This window comes from Quercus lobata, chromosome 9 (assembly GCF_001633185.2).
Source record: "Quercus lobata isolate SW786 chromosome 9, ValleyOak3.0 Primary Assembly, whole genome shotgun sequence".
Lineage (NCBI taxonomy): Eukaryota > Viridiplantae > Streptophyta > Magnoliopsida > Fagales > Fagaceae > Quercus > Quercus lobata.
In genome coordinates, this window is record NC_044912.1 from 43,310,823 (window position 1) to 43,331,518 (window position 20,696).

At 41.3% G+C, this 20,696-nt stretch overlaps 2 protein-coding genes across 2 annotated transcripts; both read right to left on the bottom strand.

Annotated features, from left to right (window-relative positions):
* Nucleotides 1-721: 721 nt before the first annotated feature.
* LOC115961794 lies at nucleotides 722-1,620 on the bottom strand. The gene is made up of 2 exons (XM_031080711.1): nucleotides 1,604-1,620; nucleotides 722-1,547 (listed from the first exon to the last, which is right to left on the bottom strand). Exons 1-2 carry the CDS (start codon nucleotides 1,618-1,620, stop codon nucleotides 722-724), a joined length of 843 nt encoding a protein of 280 aa, XP_030936571.1.
* Nucleotides 1,621-2,943: 1,323 nt separating this feature from the next.
* On the bottom strand, nucleotides 2,944-4,527 carry LOC115961026 (probable glutathione S-transferase). The gene is made up of 2 exons (XM_031080078.1): nucleotides 4,210-4,527; nucleotides 2,944-3,519 (listed from the first exon to the last, which is right to left on the bottom strand). Exons 1-2 carry the CDS (start codon nucleotides 4,516-4,518, stop codon nucleotides 3,160-3,162), a joined length of 669 nt encoding a protein of 222 aa, XP_030935938.1. The 5' UTR covers nucleotides 4,519-4,527; the 3' UTR covers nucleotides 2,944-3,159.
* Between the last annotated feature and the right edge of the window lie 16,169 nt (nucleotides 4,528-20,696).

Here is a 20,696-nt window from a genome sequence, read left to right on the forward strand (position 1 = left end):
AATTTGTGTTTACAGTACTATTCATACATTTAAAAATTATTTTGCTACAATGTTTTTAGTTTTTAGTTTCAGTAAAAATAAGTTGTATTCAAACAGAATCTTAGCGTTGATTATTACAACTTTCAACTTTTTGTTTGTTTGTTTCAACTTTTTTCCAAAGATCTAACTTTAGTTTTTTAAAAAATAAGCTAATTTTTAAATTTTTGTTCCGCATTTTATAGATAAATTATTAAATAAATTGTATTTTTTTTTATACAAGATAGAAATTTTACTTTAGTCTAATCTAAGTACATATGTGTATGAAACTCTCTCTTAGAAATTGGAGACTTGAACCGTAACTCTTGTCCGCCCCCTCACACATCACAAACACTTATACTTGTGAAGTGACCATCACGCTAAGGGTGCACGGTGATAATAAACTGTATTTAAATGCATTAATTTCATAGTGCATAAGAAGCAACCATGGAAGATATAGATCCTATCAATTAAAAAAGTTTTTATTTTTATTTTATAACTTGAGATTTTTGGAAGAGGGATCCAACAGCTAAGTGAGATGACAATAGAAAATTTGAGCTTAAATCCAAAAAAATTGTTTTCATTTATTTATTCTATTTTCTTGGAAATTAGTATTTTGGTTTTCTGAACAATGTGCTTTTTTTTTTTTTTTTTGGGAGAAACCAGACTGGAAACCGCCAGCCTGGGCTAGATTGAAAATAAAAACTTAAGAAATGTCAGCAAGAACCAAAGGAACAAACTCCTCTGGGATGTCCTCTAACCAAACTTGAAATTCTAAACCAGGTTTGGCCTTTTTCGCCATTGCATCAGCAACTCTATTGCAATTGCAATTAAAATACACAAACTCTGAAAAACTTAACTGGGCTGCCTCATAAAGGATGTCAACAATAATATGACCATAAGTGGATTGTTCAGCTCTACCATCTGCAAGGGCGTTGATAACAATCTGCGAATCAACCTCAAAAAGCACCTCATGAAGACACAGTTCCTTTGCAAACAGAACAGCTCGGCAACATGCGAGTGCTTCGACTTCAGCTACCGTTGGAGGGAGGGGCATATGCAAAGATAGGGAGCCAATGATTTCACCTCTGTGGTCACGGATCACCACTCCGATACCCGCCTCGTTGCTACTTTGGAAGACCGCACCGTCGAAGTTGGCTTTGAATCTGGCATGGGGAGGTGGACACCAATGGTGGACGGTGGCAGCTTGTCTTGTCACTTGCACGGGCTCCTGCGCTTTAAGGAAATCCTGAAGAAAATTGCCAGCCGCTCTTGTGATGTACTCCAGAGTCTGTGCAGGGCGATTGAGACGAACTAAATTACGCCTATTCCACAGCATCCACGCCATAATGATGAAGTACTCAGCCCTGTGCTCATCAACAACCTGCAAGAACCTTGAAATAAAGTTAGTGAAGTCCCCAGGAGGGGGATGAGCTTGGTCCCAAACCCAACTGAGGTTCCTCCATACACCTTCAACCTCCACACAGCCCCACACCACATGCAAGATATCTTCAGGTTGGGCTTTACATTGGCTGCATAAGTCAGAGGGTGCTTGAATTCAGTTTTTCAAAAAAAAAAAAAGGGGTACTTGAATTCAGGCGGCATGTATACCAGATCCGAACTTAATCGAAGAAAGAATCTTGCTTGGCCCAAAAAATATATAAGTGTGCTAGAAATGGGCTAAAACCCATCTGCTTGGCCCAAAAAACAAGCCCAATAACTTAAATGGGCACAACATGCCTTCGAGTTCAAACGAGTACATTTGCTGCAATTTGGTTGATAATGTGGCGAAAGGCGCTCAAGAACTTCTATTCAATCTTGGAACAACATGCAGATTCAAGTTGTTTGTTTCATTGCATCCGGGCTCATCTCCACTTCTTGATCTCTCTTAAATATATATATATATATATATATATATATTTTTTTTTTCTCGATAATTTGTTTTGCCATTTGGTTTTTGGCTTTTGCTTAAGTAGTTTTTTTTTTTTTTTTTTTTTTTTTTTTTTTTTTTTTTATAAATTTAACATTACAAACTCTAGCAAGGATAAAGTTTATGTTCAGTGCACTATAGTTCACTAGATCTAAAGAGGATACAAGACTAACATGTTTTTAAAATTGACTTCAAAATTGGACACAAGTCATATCTGAATTGCATTCAATGTTTCAATGCATTGAACACCTATTTACCAATATTGTTATTTATGATTCATGAATGAGAAAAAAAAAAAAAAGAATTATTAAATTTTATTTTAAAATTTTATTAAAAAATACTAATAAAGTAGTCATATGCATTTTTAGTCCCTCACAACTTACAGAATAGTCATTTTGTCTATTATGATCTCAGGAACATAAGGGTTTTAGTTAGCTTAACTAGTAAAATCACTTGTTGTCAAATAAGAGATTTGAGGTTCGACCCTCACCTACACTAAGAACTAATTAGGGTCTTAATTTGGCTATAAAGAGCAATCAGCAAAAGCTATTTTGCATTAAATAGAAAGTATAAGAGGTCTATTTGAAATTAAGCCAAACTCGAGGAGCCATTTTGCATTTTATCAAATGTCAAAGTCATGAGTCTACTAATTGAGAATTGAGATTGAGAAGGATTCAAAACTTTTCTTTTAAGAATTTATGTTGAGAAGGAACATGTTGGATGAGGATTCAAGTTTCAAATATAGGGTATCAGATTTGGGTTTGGGTTGGGCCAATCCAAACCCGTCCCATGGCCATAACTACTCTTATCCTGAAGCCTACTTGATGGGGAGAATGGAGTAGTTTAGAGTGAGAGTTGGTAGTTGGAACCAATCCCTACTACTTTTTATAAATTGTTATTCAAGATCATAAGTTCATAACCCATGGAAGACTGTAATACAATTGCATATAGGAAAATTAGTTCCCGACCCACACTGATATAATAAGTCCTGTGCACATGAAATAATGATGACAAACAAATAATGAAACTATCTACTTCATTCTCTAATCTTTATTGTATTCTAACTAATTTGGTATTTGACACAGACAAAATATTATTTCATGAAAGAAAAATACAAAATTTTAATGCCCATGTTGCCTACGTTAAGTTGAAAATAATTATTGCAAGGCATGACGAAGTAATAATATATTATTAAGACTGCATTAGAGAGATAGTTATGCAATTTTTGATGCCAAAAGGACCTCCCTTTTCTGCTTGGAATGGGCCAATAGTTCATTGGGATCAGGAAGGTTGGCCTTGATTACGGGGTTTTCCCTAAAATTCTCAATCCATACTTGCAAGCGAGGGAAGTCATCAGGTTTCATAACTTTGACACCAGCTGATTCTTCAAGTACTCTCAGCCAAACTGGTATAAATCCAAACACTAAGTCAGCCAATCCAATTTTGTCGCCACCAAAATATTTCTTCTCCCCAAGCCCTTGCTCTTCAATGACTTTCAGCAGTTCTCTTACTTCTTTTGTTGCCTTCTCTTGTTCTTCTCCAACAGTTAAATAGAACCGCAAGAGCATGGGGCTCTGCATCACAAGATTCTAAACACTTAGAGACTGTTTGGTTATCAATCTCAAACTCATATTTTCATATTTTAAACAATATTACATACTTTTTTACACACTTTTTTACTTACATGTATTTCAAAAAACTACAAACAACCTTTCTCAAACTACTCTACTAAACACCCCCTTATTAATTAGGAAAAGAAATATATTAATATATCCAGTTTTTCGTTTTCTAATTTTATTAGTTGAAGAAACAATAATGCTACTTGTTGTTTTATTGGAAACGAAAATGAATCATGAGATCACTGCTGAACAACTATTTCATCCCTCTTGTTATTCAAATACTATCCCCCTTGGTATAATCAAGTACCATGCAGCAGTTGTTTGATTAAGAAATTATTCAAATCATTAATTAAATAGATATTTCTGAATAAGTAATTAGAACAGTTACAAATTTTTTTTTTTTTTTTGACATATCAATAGTTGGAAGTGTAGGAATTGAATTGAATGCATATTATTGACCATATGCACTAATTAGCCACAAGATAGGTAAATTGTCTATAATTTTAGCTCAAAAGATAATCCAATAAGAAGTAAACATTGCAAAGAGTATAGTGTTTGAGTTTGGATATTTCTAGAACCTGTGCTAGATCAAATTGAATTATAAAACACATAAAGACTTGGATTATTGGAATACAAAGAAATTACCTTGTCGTCTAGAAACTTGATCCAGAACCTTGCTAAGGCCCTCTCATGAGGGTCAGTAGGAAGCAGGGGGTTATGTGGCCATGTCTCCTCAATATATTCAAGTATGACAGTGGACTCTGCAATTGGTTTCTCATTGTGAACGAGCACAGGGACCTTCTGATGAACTGGGTTATATCGTAAAAGCAAATCACTCTTATTAGCTAAATCCTCTTTCAAATATTCGTACTTCACACCCTTGAGTTCCAGAGCCCATATCACCCTGTAACTGTATGGGCTCGGCCAAACTCCTAATAACTTAACTTCTTCCATTTTCGTTTATTTTTTTAACCCTGTCAAATTCGTGTATATATAGAGAGAGATGATTTTGTCTTTGTGTGACAATTTGGGGTTTATCTTCAGTTTTTGACCATTTTGTAGCCTTCTTTTTTGACCGTTTTCCAATTTTGGTTGCCTACTTTTTTGACCATATTTTAACAAAAAGACTTTAGATAAGAATGGGCTGTTTAGAAGTAGTTTTTAGTATTTATACAATAAAAATAGTAGTACTAAAAAAAATGTTTGATAAAGTTGTTTAATTAAGAGCGTTTGAGTTCCAGTTTAAAAATTACTTGTGAGTAGTTTTCAGTTCTTGAGTAATAGTGCTGAATGACATTATTGTAATTAACTGTAGAACTCATCAAGTCTGACATGACATAGAGAGCTGATTTTTCTTTCAGACCTCTCTCATTAGTCATTACTGTATTATCTTCCTCTTCATCTTTCTCTTTCTCTTCACCTTTCTTTCAACTCCATGAACGCACTGTAACTGGAAGCAAAAAAAAAAAAAAGTTGAGCTTACCAAAAAAACCCAATCAGGAAAGCAATTTCTAACACCAAAGATACAATTATTATACTCCAATGTATTAGATCCACTAACACCAACAATTGCCATTAGTCACTGACGCCAACAACAAATAGAAAAAGGCCACACCCAAAAAAAAACATTTGAATTTAAATAGTTCGGATTGGGGGAGAAAATAAAAAGCAAGGAAACATTTTGTATTGAGTTGTTTTCTGGGTTTTGCAAGTTGTAGAAGAGAAGAGACCCACTTAAAAAGATGAAGGAAATGTAGAGTCCCTGTGAAGAGAACGAACAGAGGGCAACAATAATAAGTGGGAGTTTCTCTCTCATTAAATAAAATAATAAAAATTTTAATGTACATGTGACTAGGGATGGCAATTTAGATCCGATCCGTGGATACTCGGTCCGGCCCGATCCTAATGGGCCGGATTTTACTCGGTCCGATAAAGAATAGGGTCGGGTATGGGTTTTTTTAAAAAAATCCGAAGCGGGTCCGGGTCGGGTCCGGATTTTATAAAAAAATCCGAGACCCGACCCGAGACCCGACCCGGATATAACCCGGTTCCATTGAAATTACTAAAAACCCACCTTATATATATAGATATATGTTTAGTTGTAAACCCTAACCCAGTACACCATCTGCCTCTCTCTAACCCAGTATACCATCTGCCTCTCCCTAACCCTCTGATCTCTCTGTCGCTCATGCCCTCACGGTCTCAATCTCCGGCCTCAGTCGCTCACGCCCTCACGGCCTCAATCTCCGGCCTCAGTCACTCACGCCTTCACCCTAACCCTCAATCTCCCTGTCACTCATGCAGCCACGCACTCAGCCACGCAGCCCTCGGCCTCACTCTGAGTCACTCACACTCAATCTCACAGCTCACACAGTCACTCTTAAGCACTTTCCTTATGAATTGGTTTTGGGTCATGATCTGCTTGTTACCTAAGCACTCTTCCCTCTATCTCTAGATCTCAAAGACTAAAACCCAAGGTCGAAGACCTCAAGCTCTCTCTCTCTCTAATCTCCAACTCAGGGCCAAGACTCTCTTCTCACTCCATTTCTATTTTTATCTTCTTCTTTATATATATTTTTTTTTTTGTTTGATCCGAAATCTACTCCGTTGGTTTGGTTATTTCTGGGTTTGAGGATTGAAAAATGGGATGGATATTTATTTATTTGGGTGTGGCTGTGGAGATTTGGAAAGAAGGGAATTTTGAGATTGGTTGTTTGGTCGTGGGTTTGATGTTGAGTTTGGGGCTTGTTTCATAAAAGCTTGCTTTCTCTGGTTGGGCTTAACGGGGCCCACGGGGCCCGCGGGGCCCGGCGGGAGCGGGTCCGGGCCCCGAGAAAAAAACCCGTTTAATATACGGGCCGGGTCCGGGTTTCGGGTCTTGGCCCGCGGGTCGGGTCCGGGTATGTAAAAACCCGGCCCGAACCCGACCCGTTGCCATTCCTACATGTGACATCAGTTGTTCACTACTAAGCACATAAATATGTTTTTTTATATTTAAAAATACATTATTAAGAACATTCTACCATACACATTTTTTGCATTATGAATATCTTAAACAGGTGTTTTTACAATACTTTTTGATGATGCTGAAAATATCACCAGTAAGCCACACGGTCCTCGCGCGCTCGAAAACAGCACCTGCACAGCAAAAAGAAAAGACCTAGCAGAGAGCACCGGTGTGGTGCCGACCAAGTTACCTCCGAAGGTTAAGTCAGAACTATTCTCACAATTCTAGAGTGCTAGAGAGGGTAAATTATGTGTACCTTTATTTGTGAGGGTGCTTGGGTTTTTATAGTATTAGGGGTTAACCCTTTTTTCTTGGAGTAGAAGTCTTTTCCTTATAAGAGTCTTCTTGGGCGTATTTTGCGGGATCCTTTCCATATAGGAATCCCTCTTAGGTTTCCCCAAACGTGGAGGTCAAGTCATTTCCTTACATACGCAAACGTGATTAGCAAGCATTCTTTGACTAACGCCGTCAGCTTACACTATGCCTTCAGTCTTAATCCCATCAGCTTCAGGATCCCTTCAGCTTTATGATCCTGTCAGCTTTATGACCCTGTCAGCCTTAGGGTGTGCCTTTTGTGGTTAATCTCTCTTTTATCCTTATCAGTTGCCCCTTACTCCATATCTCCATCACTTTACATACTGACGGGTTATGGAGTTAATGTTCTTGTTGATTGTTATACTCTTTAAGGAGGCAGGAAAGTTATTTACGTGGAACTCCTCGAGCCGCCGTGCATTTAATGCTTTTGGACAAATGGCGCGTTCTCATTGGCTTTGCTTTTGACGAGAGCGTCGCTTCGTCTTCCATACACTTCCACTCTATATATAAGCGACTCCTCCTCCCCATTTCCCCTATTTCATCCTTGTTGATCCTTGAAAGAGAGAGAGACCGTCGCCCTGAATTTTGTCATCTCATTCCTTATTTCTGTCAGCCCGTCCGTTGCTGCCCTTGAATTCGTTTTTGCTTAAGAAAGTCAACCTACCAGTAAGTTCTATTTCTTCTTCTCTTTCATTTTTGCTTATGCCTGAATAATTCTTTAGTGAGGACGCCAGTTTAGGTACTTAGATTGGATCCGTCACTTGTAGGTAGTCAGATGTCAAGTGACGCGTCATGTGAGGAGTCGTCAGTCCGCGAAAGAGTGGGCTATGACGAGGCCTTTGGTTATGGTGATGAGTCAGAGGACTTCTCGCCTTCATCAGAGAGAGAGAGAGAGAGACGTCAGCCCGATCTCCTGACGGTGATAAGTGTTATACTGAGGGGGGTAAGGATGAAGTAGAAGAGGGAAGAGGAGAGAACGGAAGTGACGGGGATGATGAAGATGTCGACGGAGATGATAGTGACGGTGATGAAGGATCTAGTGGAGGGACCTCGGAGGGTCCAGGGGATAACTGTCCTTTCATTTTTCCTGAGGATTGGGCCGGTAACAAGTTTTTACCTAGGATGAGTGATAAGGTATTTAGGGAGTTGTGCGCTCGTTACCAAATTCCAGACCACATCCCGATCTGTCTCCCTAGAGAAAATGAGAGATGTTACTCAGGGAAAATAGCTGACATTGGCATGTATGATGCCATGTTCGCAGCGGGTTTGAGATTGCCGTTAACGGCCATACATCGTCAGCTAGCTGACTTTCTGGGCCTGTCTGTCACTCAAATCGCCCCGAATACCTGGAGAACTTTCATAGGTGCTGAAATCCTGTGGGGTCGTCTTAGTGGAGGAAATTGTCAGCTTACCTTAGACGAATTCTTTTACTGCTACAGACCCCATCACATCGCCTTGTTTAAGGGGACATACCATTTTAATGCCCGAGAGAAAAGTTTGAGGCTGGTATCAGATATGCCAGATTCCAATAGGAACTGGAAAAGTAGATATTTTTTTGTTGAAGGGACGGATTGGGTTTGCCGTTAGGAGGAATGGGTGACGATTCTCCATGGTTATTTTGACAACATTTGGGCTTTTGTTAGGGATTTAGGTTAATCCCGTCAACCGTGTTTCTTTTGTTTTGAAGTGACGCTACTAACCTTTTTTCTCTTTTTTCTTTTTAGCTAATACTCGCTCCCACATAACCGATGAGCAAGAGGAGTTCATTCGTCAGATTCTCGAGATTCCTTTGGAAGAACGAAAGTGTAGGGATTTGATCACCCTCGACACTATTCATTTATACTGTGGGGGTCTAAAACCGTCAACTGAAGCTAGAAAATTGGATGACTTTTCTCGCCGACATGAGTAGATTCCTTATTACCTCTGTCAGTCTACTCCTCCGTCTCTTGTTTTAATTGTTAGTTTTTTTTTTTTTTTTTTTTTTTTTTTTTTTTGTGTAGAGATGGAATCTGCTGAACAGAGGGTGAGGGCTACCGCAGCCCGTCAGAAGGAGGAGAATAGGACAAAGGAGGTAGGGGGGGAGACCTCGTTAACCCCTAAGGCCGTCACTAAGCCGACAAAGAGGAAACCCGACAGGAGTGATGGTCATCCGTCTAGAAAGGCTGCCGTCACTCCTGGGGATGGTGCTCTAAAGGAAAAATCCCCTCTTAAGCCAAGCCATGGTGCGGGCAAGGGGGTAATGACTTCCTCGAGTCACGTCAACGAGGGTCTCTGCCGCCTCTTGACCCATAAAGACTATGCCATCGGGGAGGTTGAGTCCTTAATAAAACCGACGGACATAGAGCCTTGTGATCTGTTAAGGACGAAGGATTTAGGAGCCTCAGTCCTTTTTTATCTCACCAGGGTATGCTTGCTACCTTATGGTTGAATTGGATTTATTTTTTTTTTGATAAACTTTGACTGACGTCTGTGTTCTTTTCTTAGGCCTTGGTGCGCCTTAAGGCCCTTTAGGACCGTTGCGTCGCCAAGGGGGGAGTCGTCACCCTAGTCCGGAAGCATAATACAAATATGATGAATGAACAGGGGCAGTACAAGGATGCCGTTTGTACGCTAAACCAAGAGCTGAAGGAAGTCAGGGAGAAGCTGGCAGAGGCTAACTGTCAGAATGAAAAGCTCTAGGAGGAGGTGACGGATCTAGGCCAAAGGGTGCAGACGACTGGGGCTGACGCGGTTCGAGATTTTAAAGCGACGCAATCGTTCATTGACTCTTGTGCCGAGTATTATGGCATTGGGTTTGACGATTGCCTTAAGCAGGTCGCATCAGCATTCTCAGAGTTGGAACTGTCTGGAATTACAATGGATGATGGAGATGAAGGCTCCTCTGAGCCTAATCCTCCTCTGAGCCTAATCCTACTCTGGAGTCTGACGATGTCGTTGTCCTAGCCCAACCTACTGCAAACCCTCCTACTCCTGCTTCCAACACTCCGGCTGTGATTATAGACATTGAAAATCAATAAGCTGACGGGAATCCTGCTGACATTCCTGTTCCTTAGTTCTTTTTATTTGTATTTTAACCTTGTATTTCAATCATTTTGCAAACAATCGTTTAATGTGTATTTTAATTACTTTTCAAACAATCGTTTAAATGCTTGTTTGGTTTTATTTTTTTTTTGGGCTTTTGTTTGTATACAGCTGCATTTATTACGTGGCATGTTATTCCCATCGTTTTCATATTTTTTTTAATCAGTGATTGTGCCAGACAAAGTCCTGGTAAACATTCCCGTCTATTTTGGGAGCCCTGTCAGTTTTTCAAACTGGTTTAGAGACTCCGTCGGTAGAGCCTTTCTGCGACATATAAGCATGTCCGTCTTATCCTTTTGGGTTGGATAGTCTCGTCAGTTTCACGGGCTTTCCCCTTGGGTTTACGACCTTGTTCGTCATTTTTCAAGGTCCATCAGCTTGGTTGCATTATCCAAGTAATGGTTCCATCGCTTGTAGCCCGTCGGCTTTACAGCCTTACCCGTCAATTGTCACCATTTTTATTATTTTACTTACTTTAATGTGACCGTCAATTTTCTAATTTCTAGTGATCTTATGGACTTAATGTAAGCCCGTTGGTTCTACAACGGCCTCATCCGTTTGGTGAGTCCGTCAGCTTTTTATCTTTAGTCTGTCATGGACTTGATGAGTTTGTCATCTTTGTAGGCCCGTTGGTTTTAGAACCTTGTCCATATGATGATAGTCTCATCTGTTTGGTGGGACCGTCAGTTTTTTAGCTTTAGTCTGTCATGGACTTGATGAGCTTGTCATCTTTGTAGGTCCGTTGGTTTTAGAACCTTGTCCATATGATGATAGTCTCATCTATTTGGTGAGACCGTCATCTTTTTAGTCCGTGCGTTATGGACTTAGTCGTTTACTTTTCTTGTTCATTTTTGTGAACTTAGTCGTCCACTTTTGTGAACTTTAAACTATTGATTTCTGAAATAGATACTTCAGCAATTTTGAATAAACTCCTCTTATTTCCATGCATTTGTAAATAAAAGTAGTTCTAAAACCAAATCTTGCCTTTTGGGCTTAAAATGAAAAAGAGGTATTGTTGCAAAAACTAAAGTAAATGATAAAACTAAGGAGTAAAACTAAAATTTACTGAAATGTGAATAAAAAAGGTTGGTCTTCATGTTGTCACTTCTACTGGTAATACTTTCGTAAGTGCTCGATGTTCCATGGATGTGGCAACTTCTGTCCGTCTAACGTCTCCAGGTGGTAAGTGTCTTTCCTCTGCCACGACGTAACTTGGTAAGGTCCTTCCCAATTGGGGCTGAGCTTCCCTTAGGTAGGGTCCCTAGCGGCACCCATGACCTTTCTAAGAATGAGATCTCCAACTTGGAAGTCTTTGTGTTAGACCTGAGAGTTGTAGTGTTTGGCCATGTGGTCCTGGTACCTAGTGAGCCTTTGTTCTACCGCCGCCCTAATCTCGTCCACTAGGTCAAGCTGTAGTTGCATTGCTTCGTCATTTTTGTTCTTATCATGGTTGTGCACCTTGTAACTCGTGAGCCCAACTTCGGCTTGGATGACTGCTTCACTTTCGTACGTTAGTCGGAACGGTATCTCTCCTGTGGGTGTCCTTGCCATCGTCCTGTATGTCCATAGTATGCTTGACAATTCTTCCGGACATATACCTTTTGCCCCCTCGAGCCGAGTCTTGATAATCTTGAGTAAGGATCGATTCGTGACTTCGACCTGGCCATTAGCCTGAGGGTGGGCAAGGGAGGAGTAGTGGTTCTTTATTCCTAACTGTGAGCAAAAATCCCGGAAGGAGTCGTTGTCGAATTGTCTCCCGTTGTCTGAGACAAAGACTCTAGGAATGCCAAACCTGCATATAATGCATCTCCAGAAAAATCTTCGTACGTTCTTCTCCGTATTGGTAGCCAAAGTTTCAGCTTCCACCCATTTTATAAAGTAGTCAATGCCCACTACTAGGAACTTCAGCTGTCGTACTGCTGTAGGGAATGGTCCCATAATATCTAATCCCCACTGTGCGAACGGCCATGGGGCCGTTATCGGGGTTAGCTCTTCGGTTGGTTGTCTAATAATATTGTTGAACCTTTGGCATTTGTCATAGGTCTTGACATAAGCATCGGCGTCTTTCTGCATGGTGGGTCAATAGTACCCTGCTGGCACAAGCTTGTGCACCAATGATCTTGACCTTGAATGGTTTCTGCAAATACCTTCATGTACCTCCCTCATGACGTAGTCTGCTTCTTTCGTACCCAAGCATCTCAGATATGGACGGGAGAAGCCTCTTTTGTACAGGACGTCTTTCATTAAGACGAACCTTGCCGCCTGGACCGTTAGCTTTCTTGCATCCTCTTTTCCGTCTGGTGAGACCCCATTTTTTAAGTATGAAATTATCGGTGTGGTCCAGCTACTGTTAGAGCCTATTTCCTGCACGTTGCTGGAATCTATTAGTGGAGAAAGCTGAACAAAAGAGAGTACATTACCAGGGATGACCATATGTTCTGTTGAAGCGGCCTTTGCAAGGCGATCGGCTCGCTCGTTTTCTCCTCTAAGGATTTGGACTATTTTGGCCTCTAGGTCATCTACTCTTGCCCTTACTTGATCAAGGTACCTCTTCATCCTTTCGCCCTTGCATTCGTAGCCTCTATTTATTTGGTTAGTAATGACCTGAGAGTCGCAGTAAACGACTATCCTCTCGGCTCCTGCTGCTTTCATGAGGTCAAGACCTGCTACTAACGCTTAATACTCTGATTCATTGTTGGTAGTGGGGAAGTTGAGACGGACCATACATTCAACTGTATCTCCTTCGGGGGATAGTAGTTCGATGCCAGCGCCTTCGGCTTGTCTGTTGGATGACCTATCTGTATATATGTTCCAATGAGGGGACTCTTCTGCCCCTTTGTCTTCGTCATGAGTGAATTCTGCTATGAAGTCTGCGACAATTTGTCCTTTGATGGCGGTTCATAGGCGGTACTGGATATCAAATTCGCTCAACTTTATAGCCCATAACGCCAGTCGACCCGCAGCCTCAGGATTGCTCATTACCCGTCGCAAAGGCTTGTCGGTTAGGACATTCACCGTATGGGCTTGAAAGTACGGTTTGAGCTTGCGAGCTGCCGTAACTAATGCAAAGACAAGTTTCTCCATAGACGGGTATCTTTCTTCGGCACCGCGAAGCAGTATACGGGCTTTTGTATTTTTTCTTCTTCTCTGACTAAGGCAGCGCTGATGGCTGCGGGGAGACGGCTAGATAGAAAAAAAGCTCTTCACCTAGCTGTGATGGGCTCAACAATGGCGGGGAGGAGAGATAATCCTTTAACTCCTCGAATGCCTGTTGACATTTGGCAGTCCACTTGAATGATCTCCTCAGCGTGCGAAAGAAGGGCAAACATTTTTCCGTCGCCCTTGACACGAACCTATTTAGTGTTGCTATTTTTCCGTTAAGGCTTTGTACCTCCTTCACATTTCTCGATGGCAACATCTCTATAGTGGCTCGGATCTTGTCTGGGTTTGCCTCGATCCCCCTTTAGGATACCATAAATCCTAGGAATTTTCCTGCTGTCACCCCGAAGGCGCATTTTCCTAGATTAAGCTTCATGTTGTAAGAACGAAGGGTGTTGAATGTTTCTTTGAGATCTTCTAAATGATCTTCCTCCCTTTGGCTTTTTACTAGCATGTCATCAATGTAGACCTGGACATTCCTCCCAATTTGCTGCGCGAATATTTTGTTCATAAGTCTTTGGTAGGTTGCGCCCGCGTTCTTCAGGCCGAAGGGCATTACTTTGTAATAGAAGAGGCCTTGACTGGTCACGAACAAAGTTTTCTCCTGATCAGTTTCATGCATTCGGATTTGGTTGTACCTTGAAAAAGCATCCATGAAGCTTAGCAACTGGTGTCGGGCCGTTCTGTCCACTAGGACGTCGACCTTTGGGAGGGGATAGCTATCTTTGGGGCAGGCTTTGTTAAGGTTAGTGAAGTCCACACACATCCGCTACTTTCTTAACCATTACTACGTTTGCCAGCCAATCGAGGTAGTATACTTCCCTAATGAAGCTTGCCTTCTATAATTTGCGGACTTCTTCTGCTATGGCCCGGTCTCGCTCGGGGGCGAACGCTCTCTTCTTCTGTCGGACGGATGGAAAGGAGGGCGATACATTCAATCTGTGCACCATGACTGAAGGGTTTATTCCTAGCATATCTTCATGGCTCCAGGCAAATACGTCTCGATTGCCTCTAAGAAAGGTTATGAGCTCTTGATGGATTGCGGGGTTAGCGAATGTTCCAATTTTAGTTGTTCGGCTAGGATCGGAACTGTCAAGTGGTATCTCTTCTAACTTCTCTACTAGCTCTGTCACCGTCCGGTGCTCTTCTATATTCAAGGCCTGGACCTGATTGTCCATCTTCATCATGGCTACGTAGCATTCGCGCATGGCCATCTGACTTCCACGTAGCTCCCCTACTCCATAGTCGGTAGGGAACTTAATCATCAGGTGATAAGTTGAAGTTGCTGCCTTCCATAAATTGAGCGTGGGTCGTCCGAGGATAGCGTTGTAGGCAGACGAGCAATTGACCACTAAGAATGTCACGTCCTTGATTATCTATTGGGAGTAATCGCCTACCACCACGGACAATGTGACCGCGCCTAGGAGGAATACCCGGCTCCCTCCAAAACCCACGAGCAGGGCATTTGTCGGAATCAATCGCTCTTTTTCGATCCTCATTTGCTGGAATGCAGAGTAGTATAGAATATCTGCTAAACTTCTATTGTCGACCAACACCCGGTGCATGTTGTAGTCTTCTACCTGTAAGCTGACGACGAGCGCATCGTCATGTGGATGATGAAGGCGTCACGCATCATCTTCTGAAAACCCGATAATGGGGCCTCCTCTTCGTGCTATCTTTGGCACAGCCCTTGTCAGCTGAACATTTTGTACCATCCTAAGGTAGGTTTTACGGGCCTTTTTGGATGACCTGGTGGCAGCCATTCCTCCTACGATCATCCTTATGTCCCCTATCGGGGGTCTCGGTCGCTCATTATCCCTCGGGGGTATTGGTCTTGTGGGGGTGGATTTGTTTTCTCCTTACTAACGAACTTCTGCAGTTTTCCTTGCCTGATAAGGGCCTCGATCTGCTACTTTAGGTCATAGCAATCAGCCGTATCGTGGACATGGTCACGGTGGAAGCGGCAATATTTATCCCTAGATCGTTTGTTGGGATCACTCTTCAGCTTTCCAGGGAACGTCAGAGCCTCCTCGTCCTTGATTTGCATTAGGACTTGATCTATCGGGGCGGTCAATGGAGTGAAGCTTGTGAATATTCCCCCTAGGGGCTTAGGGCGTCTCTCATCCCTTCGATCTCCCATTCGTGTTTTCTTCCAGCCTTGGTCCTGTCAGGTGTCTTCCTCCCTTTCTCTTTTCTTAGGCCTCTCTTTTTGGGCCAACAACGCGTCTTCGGCATTCATATACTTAGTGGCCCTATAAAGCACTTCTGACATGGTCTTCGGATCATTTTTGTACAGGGAGAACAAAAACTTACCTTTCTTCAGTCCATTCATGAATGCTGCTACAAGTATCTTGTCGTCGGCTTCGTCGATCGAGAGTGCCTCCTTATTGAAGCGGGATATGTAGGCTCTCAACGTTTCCTCCTCTCGTTGCTTGATACTTATCAAGCAAGCCGTAGACTTCTTGTACTGATGTCCTTCGATAAAGTGTGCAATAAATTGAGCGCTTAGCTCCTTGAAGGTGCTGATGGAGTTGGGTGTCAGCCGGCTGAACCAAATTCTTGTTGCACCCTTCAGCGTCGTAGGGAAGGCCCTACACATGATCTCGTCTGCCACTCCTTGAAGGTGCAGCAGGGTCTTAAAGGTCTCTAGGTGGTCCAGCGGGTCCCTGACTCCGTCATAACTATCTATCTGTGGCATGCGGAACTTACTTGGCAGGGGGAAAGAGTTGACGGGCGCGGTGAATGGTGAGTCAGTTCGGTTAACAAGGTCGTCAAGATTGCTGGACACTCGTCCCTTGAGAGCATTCATCATAACTTCCATTTGTTCCTTCATTGCCTGCATCTCTGCGATAATAGGTGACGGAGCTATGTCTACAAGGGAAGGGATGCTCATGTTTTGATGCTCTAGTATGCTTGGGGCGTTACTAGCCAGGGGTCCCTCTTGATTCCTTCTGTCAGCGCTGGTTCCTTCTTAATATGCCCCTTGGTTGTCCGGTGCTGCGTTTTTCTGGCACAGTTGCTCTTCCAGGTCGCGATTTTGCCTGGTGAGGCATTCCACAGAAGAGGAGAGAGTTTTAACTTGCTTCTCGAGGGCGGTCGTGGGTGGTTCCTCTTCTTGAATGTCATTAGTGGTTTCCATTGAACGAGTGAGCACCATGCAACTTTTGTCCGGGAAACAGTAATATGACTTACACTACACGTTTCCCACAGACGGCGCCAACTGATGATGCTGAAAATATCACTAGTAAGTTACACGGTCCTCGCGCGCTCAAAAACAACACCTCCACAGCAAAAAGAAAAGACCTAGTAGAGAGCACCTGTGTGGTGCCGGCCAAGAACCCTCCGAAGGTCAAGTCAGAACTATTCTCATAATTTCAGAGTGCTGGAGAGGGTAAATTATGTGTACCTTGGTTTGTGAGAGTACTTGGGTTTTTATAGTAGTAGGGGTTAACCCATTTTCCTTAGAGTAGAAGTCTTTTCCTTAGAGTAGAAGTCTTTTCCTTATAGGAGTCTTCTTGGGCATATTTTGTGAAATCATTTCCATATAGAACCTCTTAGGTTTTCCCAAACGTGGAGGACAAGTCATTTCCTTACATACGCAAACGTGATTAGCAAGCATTCTTTGACTAACGCCGTCAGCTTACACTATGCCTTTAGCCTTAATCCCGTCAGCTTCAGGATCCCTTCAGCTTTATGATCCTGTCAGCTTTATGACCCCGTCAGCCTTAGGGTGTGTCTTTTCGGTGCATCTCCCTACAACTTTATTCCGTCGACAGCCCTCATTAAATGAGAGCTGACGGATCAGTCGTTTCCCATCAGCTATTAACCGTCTGCTTGTCTTTTGTGGTTAATCTCTCTTTTATCCTTATCACTTTTTAAACCATAATTTTCATATCATTTTAAACAAAAATATTTAAAATCCGCTACCGACCATGTATCCCTGACCTTGAGAGTAGGGACAAGTAGCCTAGATTTTTGATTTCCTTTTGAGAAAATAAGTAAATTTTCTTTTGAGCTAGAGGGAAAGTTTTGAGCCTGCAACTAGGGGTGTCCACGGGCCGGGTTTGTGCCCAACCCGAACTCGACCCAACATTATCAGGTGGGGGAGATTTTGACCCACAACCAACCCGCCTAAAATTTCAAATCAAGCAGGTAGAATTGTATCGGTTTTCGGGTGAGAATCGGTCGGTTTTGGGTTTTCCGATTCACTAGTTTTTGGTTGAAATCTGGCCGGATCTTGTCAGATCTGGCCAGATCTAACAAGAGTTGGGTGAGATTCCTTTGGATCTATGAAAATTTGGCCAAGATTTAGCCGAATCGAAGTCGGGCTTAAGTAGATTTAGGTTGGATTTGCCGGAATTAAGCATATCTGAGTAAGGAAGAGACTATATATTGGCTGAATTTGAGCTGATCTGAGTAAAGGACACCTAAACGTGGCCAGATCAGAGCTGAGAAGCGCCAGATCGTCGCCGGATCTACGTGATTTTCGTTGTTCTTTGAGTTTTTGTCAGGCGGGTCGGGTGGCTCGGGTTTTTGAGGACGAAACCTGCCACTCGACCCGTCGGAGTCAATTCTGACGGTTTGAGACCCGTCACCGACCTGTTGGAGGTGTTAGCCCGACCATGACGAGTCGGGTTGGTCTATTCCGGCGGGTCTTCGGTTTGCATGGACACCCATACCTACCACTACTATATATCTATATTTACCGGCTAGAGACATTCTTGAACTTATGACCAACGTATTTCTCATAATTATGCTAAAATATTATTTTTGTCTCTAAAATTTGTATGAACTTTTCCTTTTATCCTTAAACTTTAAATAGTTTATTTTTTGTCCTTTGAACCCCATATGTAAAGACCTTTTCAAATATTTGAGGATCCTCTTAGCTGCTATAAGATTATGTTGAATAGACTTGCTCATAAACTAATATGCTTGTTACACAGCATAGGACAAATCAGGTTTAGTAAAGGTCATATACTGAAGTACCCCAACCAAACTCCTTTAGATAGTAGGATCAGGGAGAGGACTATGAGCTGGTACAAATTGATGATTAGAGGCACAAGGATTAGAGCAAGGCTTGCAATCAAGCATGTGAAACTTAGTAAGCAAGTCCTGAGCATACTTGGACTGATGAACAAAAGGGCCTACTTCCCCATAGCATGTTGCCACCGGAAGCATAACCCCGTATTTCTTATATAGAATCTCCTAATTGTTCCAGTTACCAGAATTTGTGTGTTCAATTTGAAGCCCAAGAAAATAATTTAAGCAACCAAGATCCTTAAGAGCAAAGGAAGCACCAAGTAGACTCACGATCTCAGTAACAAAAGAAGAATGATTGCCAGTGATGATAATCAACATAAAACAGTAGATACACAATATGAGAGGAATGAATGAGAATGAAGAGATTACTATCAGCACAAGAGGAATGAAATTCAAGATGAAACAGCTGAAAAGTCAAACTATCAAACCAGGCCCTAGGAGCTTGCTTGAGGCCATAGATAGCTTTATGTAAGAGACACACAAGATCAGGCTTAAAGTTGTCCTTGTAACTTGGGGATTGACACATATACACCTCCTCATGTAAAAACCCATGAAGAAAAGCATTGGACACATCCAATTACCTAAGAGACTAGCCAAACTGCACTGCTAAGGCAAGAACAATTATGACAGTGGCAAGTTTGACAACAGGACTAAATGTCTCTGAATCCATTGTATCAACCAATGAGAAAACTTAGAAGCCAAAGCATAAGAGAGAGGCTCTGTAACAGTATAGTCAACCTAAACAGAATAGGCTTTGGGCTTAAAGACACCATTCTTAGACTTGGTAAGCATAGGGTGAGTATTGGTAGGAATATTAGGGGCAGATATAGGTGGAGACATAAAGGGATCAAGGGCAAGAGTAGAGTCTTAAGGAGGGAAGGAAGCAGTAGTGTCAATAGTTATACTAATGTCAAGAGTAGGGTCAGGATGAGGCAAGGCAGTAGTGACACCATTGGGAGCAAGAATATGATTAGGATTAGGCAAAGCAATGTCATGTGAGGAACTAGAAAATTGAAGGAACAAATAAAAGAACCAAAGTAGCTAACCAAGGATCAAAAACAAGAAGAAAGGAAGAAGGTGAAGAAGGCATAGAATCCACATTTGACAAGGAAGAAAACACGGTTTCATGAAAGATACAATGAGGGGAAATGTACACTTTCTTAGTGGAAACCTCTGAACAGATGTAGCCTTTGGAAAGAGGAGGATAGCCCAAAAAAATACATAACCTAGACTTGGGATCAAACTTATGATAGGAGTAAGGCTTCAAAAAAGGAAAACAAGCACAACCAAAGACTTTTAAAGCATGACGGGAAGTGTCACACCCCAAACCCGATACCCGGATTTGTGACCATAACCGGCATGCTAATATCAAGCCTAAACCTGATATTAACAAGAACCAACTTAACTTTTTGAACACTTTTACAAAAGCTTCCCTTTTTCTTTTCATTCTTGTTTCTTTACTTCTTGATATAATTTTTCACTTGATAGTTAGAGCATCTACATTGTACTCAAAATATAACATAATCCACCAATCATTTAATTATCAACACTTTCACATAATACATCTCTTAATACTTTAAGGTATATAACTTTCATTAGATCCTAAAATACACAATACTACAAAGTTAAACATCAAATTGCTAATATAGGATTTATACATATAAAACTAAAACTAGCTCCTTCCAAACTCGACTAAGGCTCCCTCTGCTCCAAAATAAAACCTGCTAACTGAAAGAGTGGAAGGGGTGAGCTACATATCTCAGTATAGATAAGATATATGAGAATTCAATAAGGATGCATGTAAATCAAATCATTTCATTCTATGAATATTCGAACAGGAGAACATCTTTTCATGCATAGTAATTTATACTATTCATAATAATAGCTAATACGTTCTTAATAGAAAATAATTGTTCTTCTTTTTCTTATCGGGTTAATATTACCAAAACCTTTCGGATTAAACTTCTTTCATTTCCTACAAAGTCGCCATATATATATTCTCATTACAAAATAATTATTTTAACTTAAATCAGATAATCGGCAACTTTGTATTAAACTAGAGACATCTTGACTAATAAGAAAACTTTTCTTTATAAACTTCTTCTCATAAAATACTATATCTTTCATGGTCATAAAACTTAACGTTTTATAAAAACAAATATCTGATAACATTTAAACATAAACTTGCATTTTCATTCGAAACTTTATCTTTATAGTACAACAGAACTTCAAAAACTTTTAGTTTTAATGAACAACTTTTCTTTTCGTCAGAAACTTCGTTTTACCATGAGAGCTTTTACTTTTCACAATGCACTTAAACAAAAATAATTCTCTCATGATTAATAACAAAACATAGCTGTTCATAACATATTGGTTAGTCCATATCTGATAAGTCTATACAGAGAAGGCCTCATCACATTTAGGTGTCCCTATGCGTATAATATTGTCCCCTTTGGGAGGCCTGATGGTACATCCCTTCCAATTTTTGCTCTTCCCCACCGTCCGTACACATTGCGAAGAAAGCCTTATT

Excerpts from the sequence above, each read along its gene's own strand:
- LOC115961026 (XM_031080078.1), bottom strand. The coding sequence starts at position 4,518 with ATGGAAGAAGTTAAGTTATTAGGAGTTTGGCCGAGCCCATACAGTTAC. Across the intron at positions 3,520-4,209 it reads TCAAGTTTCTAGACGACAAG|AGCCCCATGCTCTTGCGGTT; the intron begins GTAATTTCTTTG and ends CTTGTGATGCAG.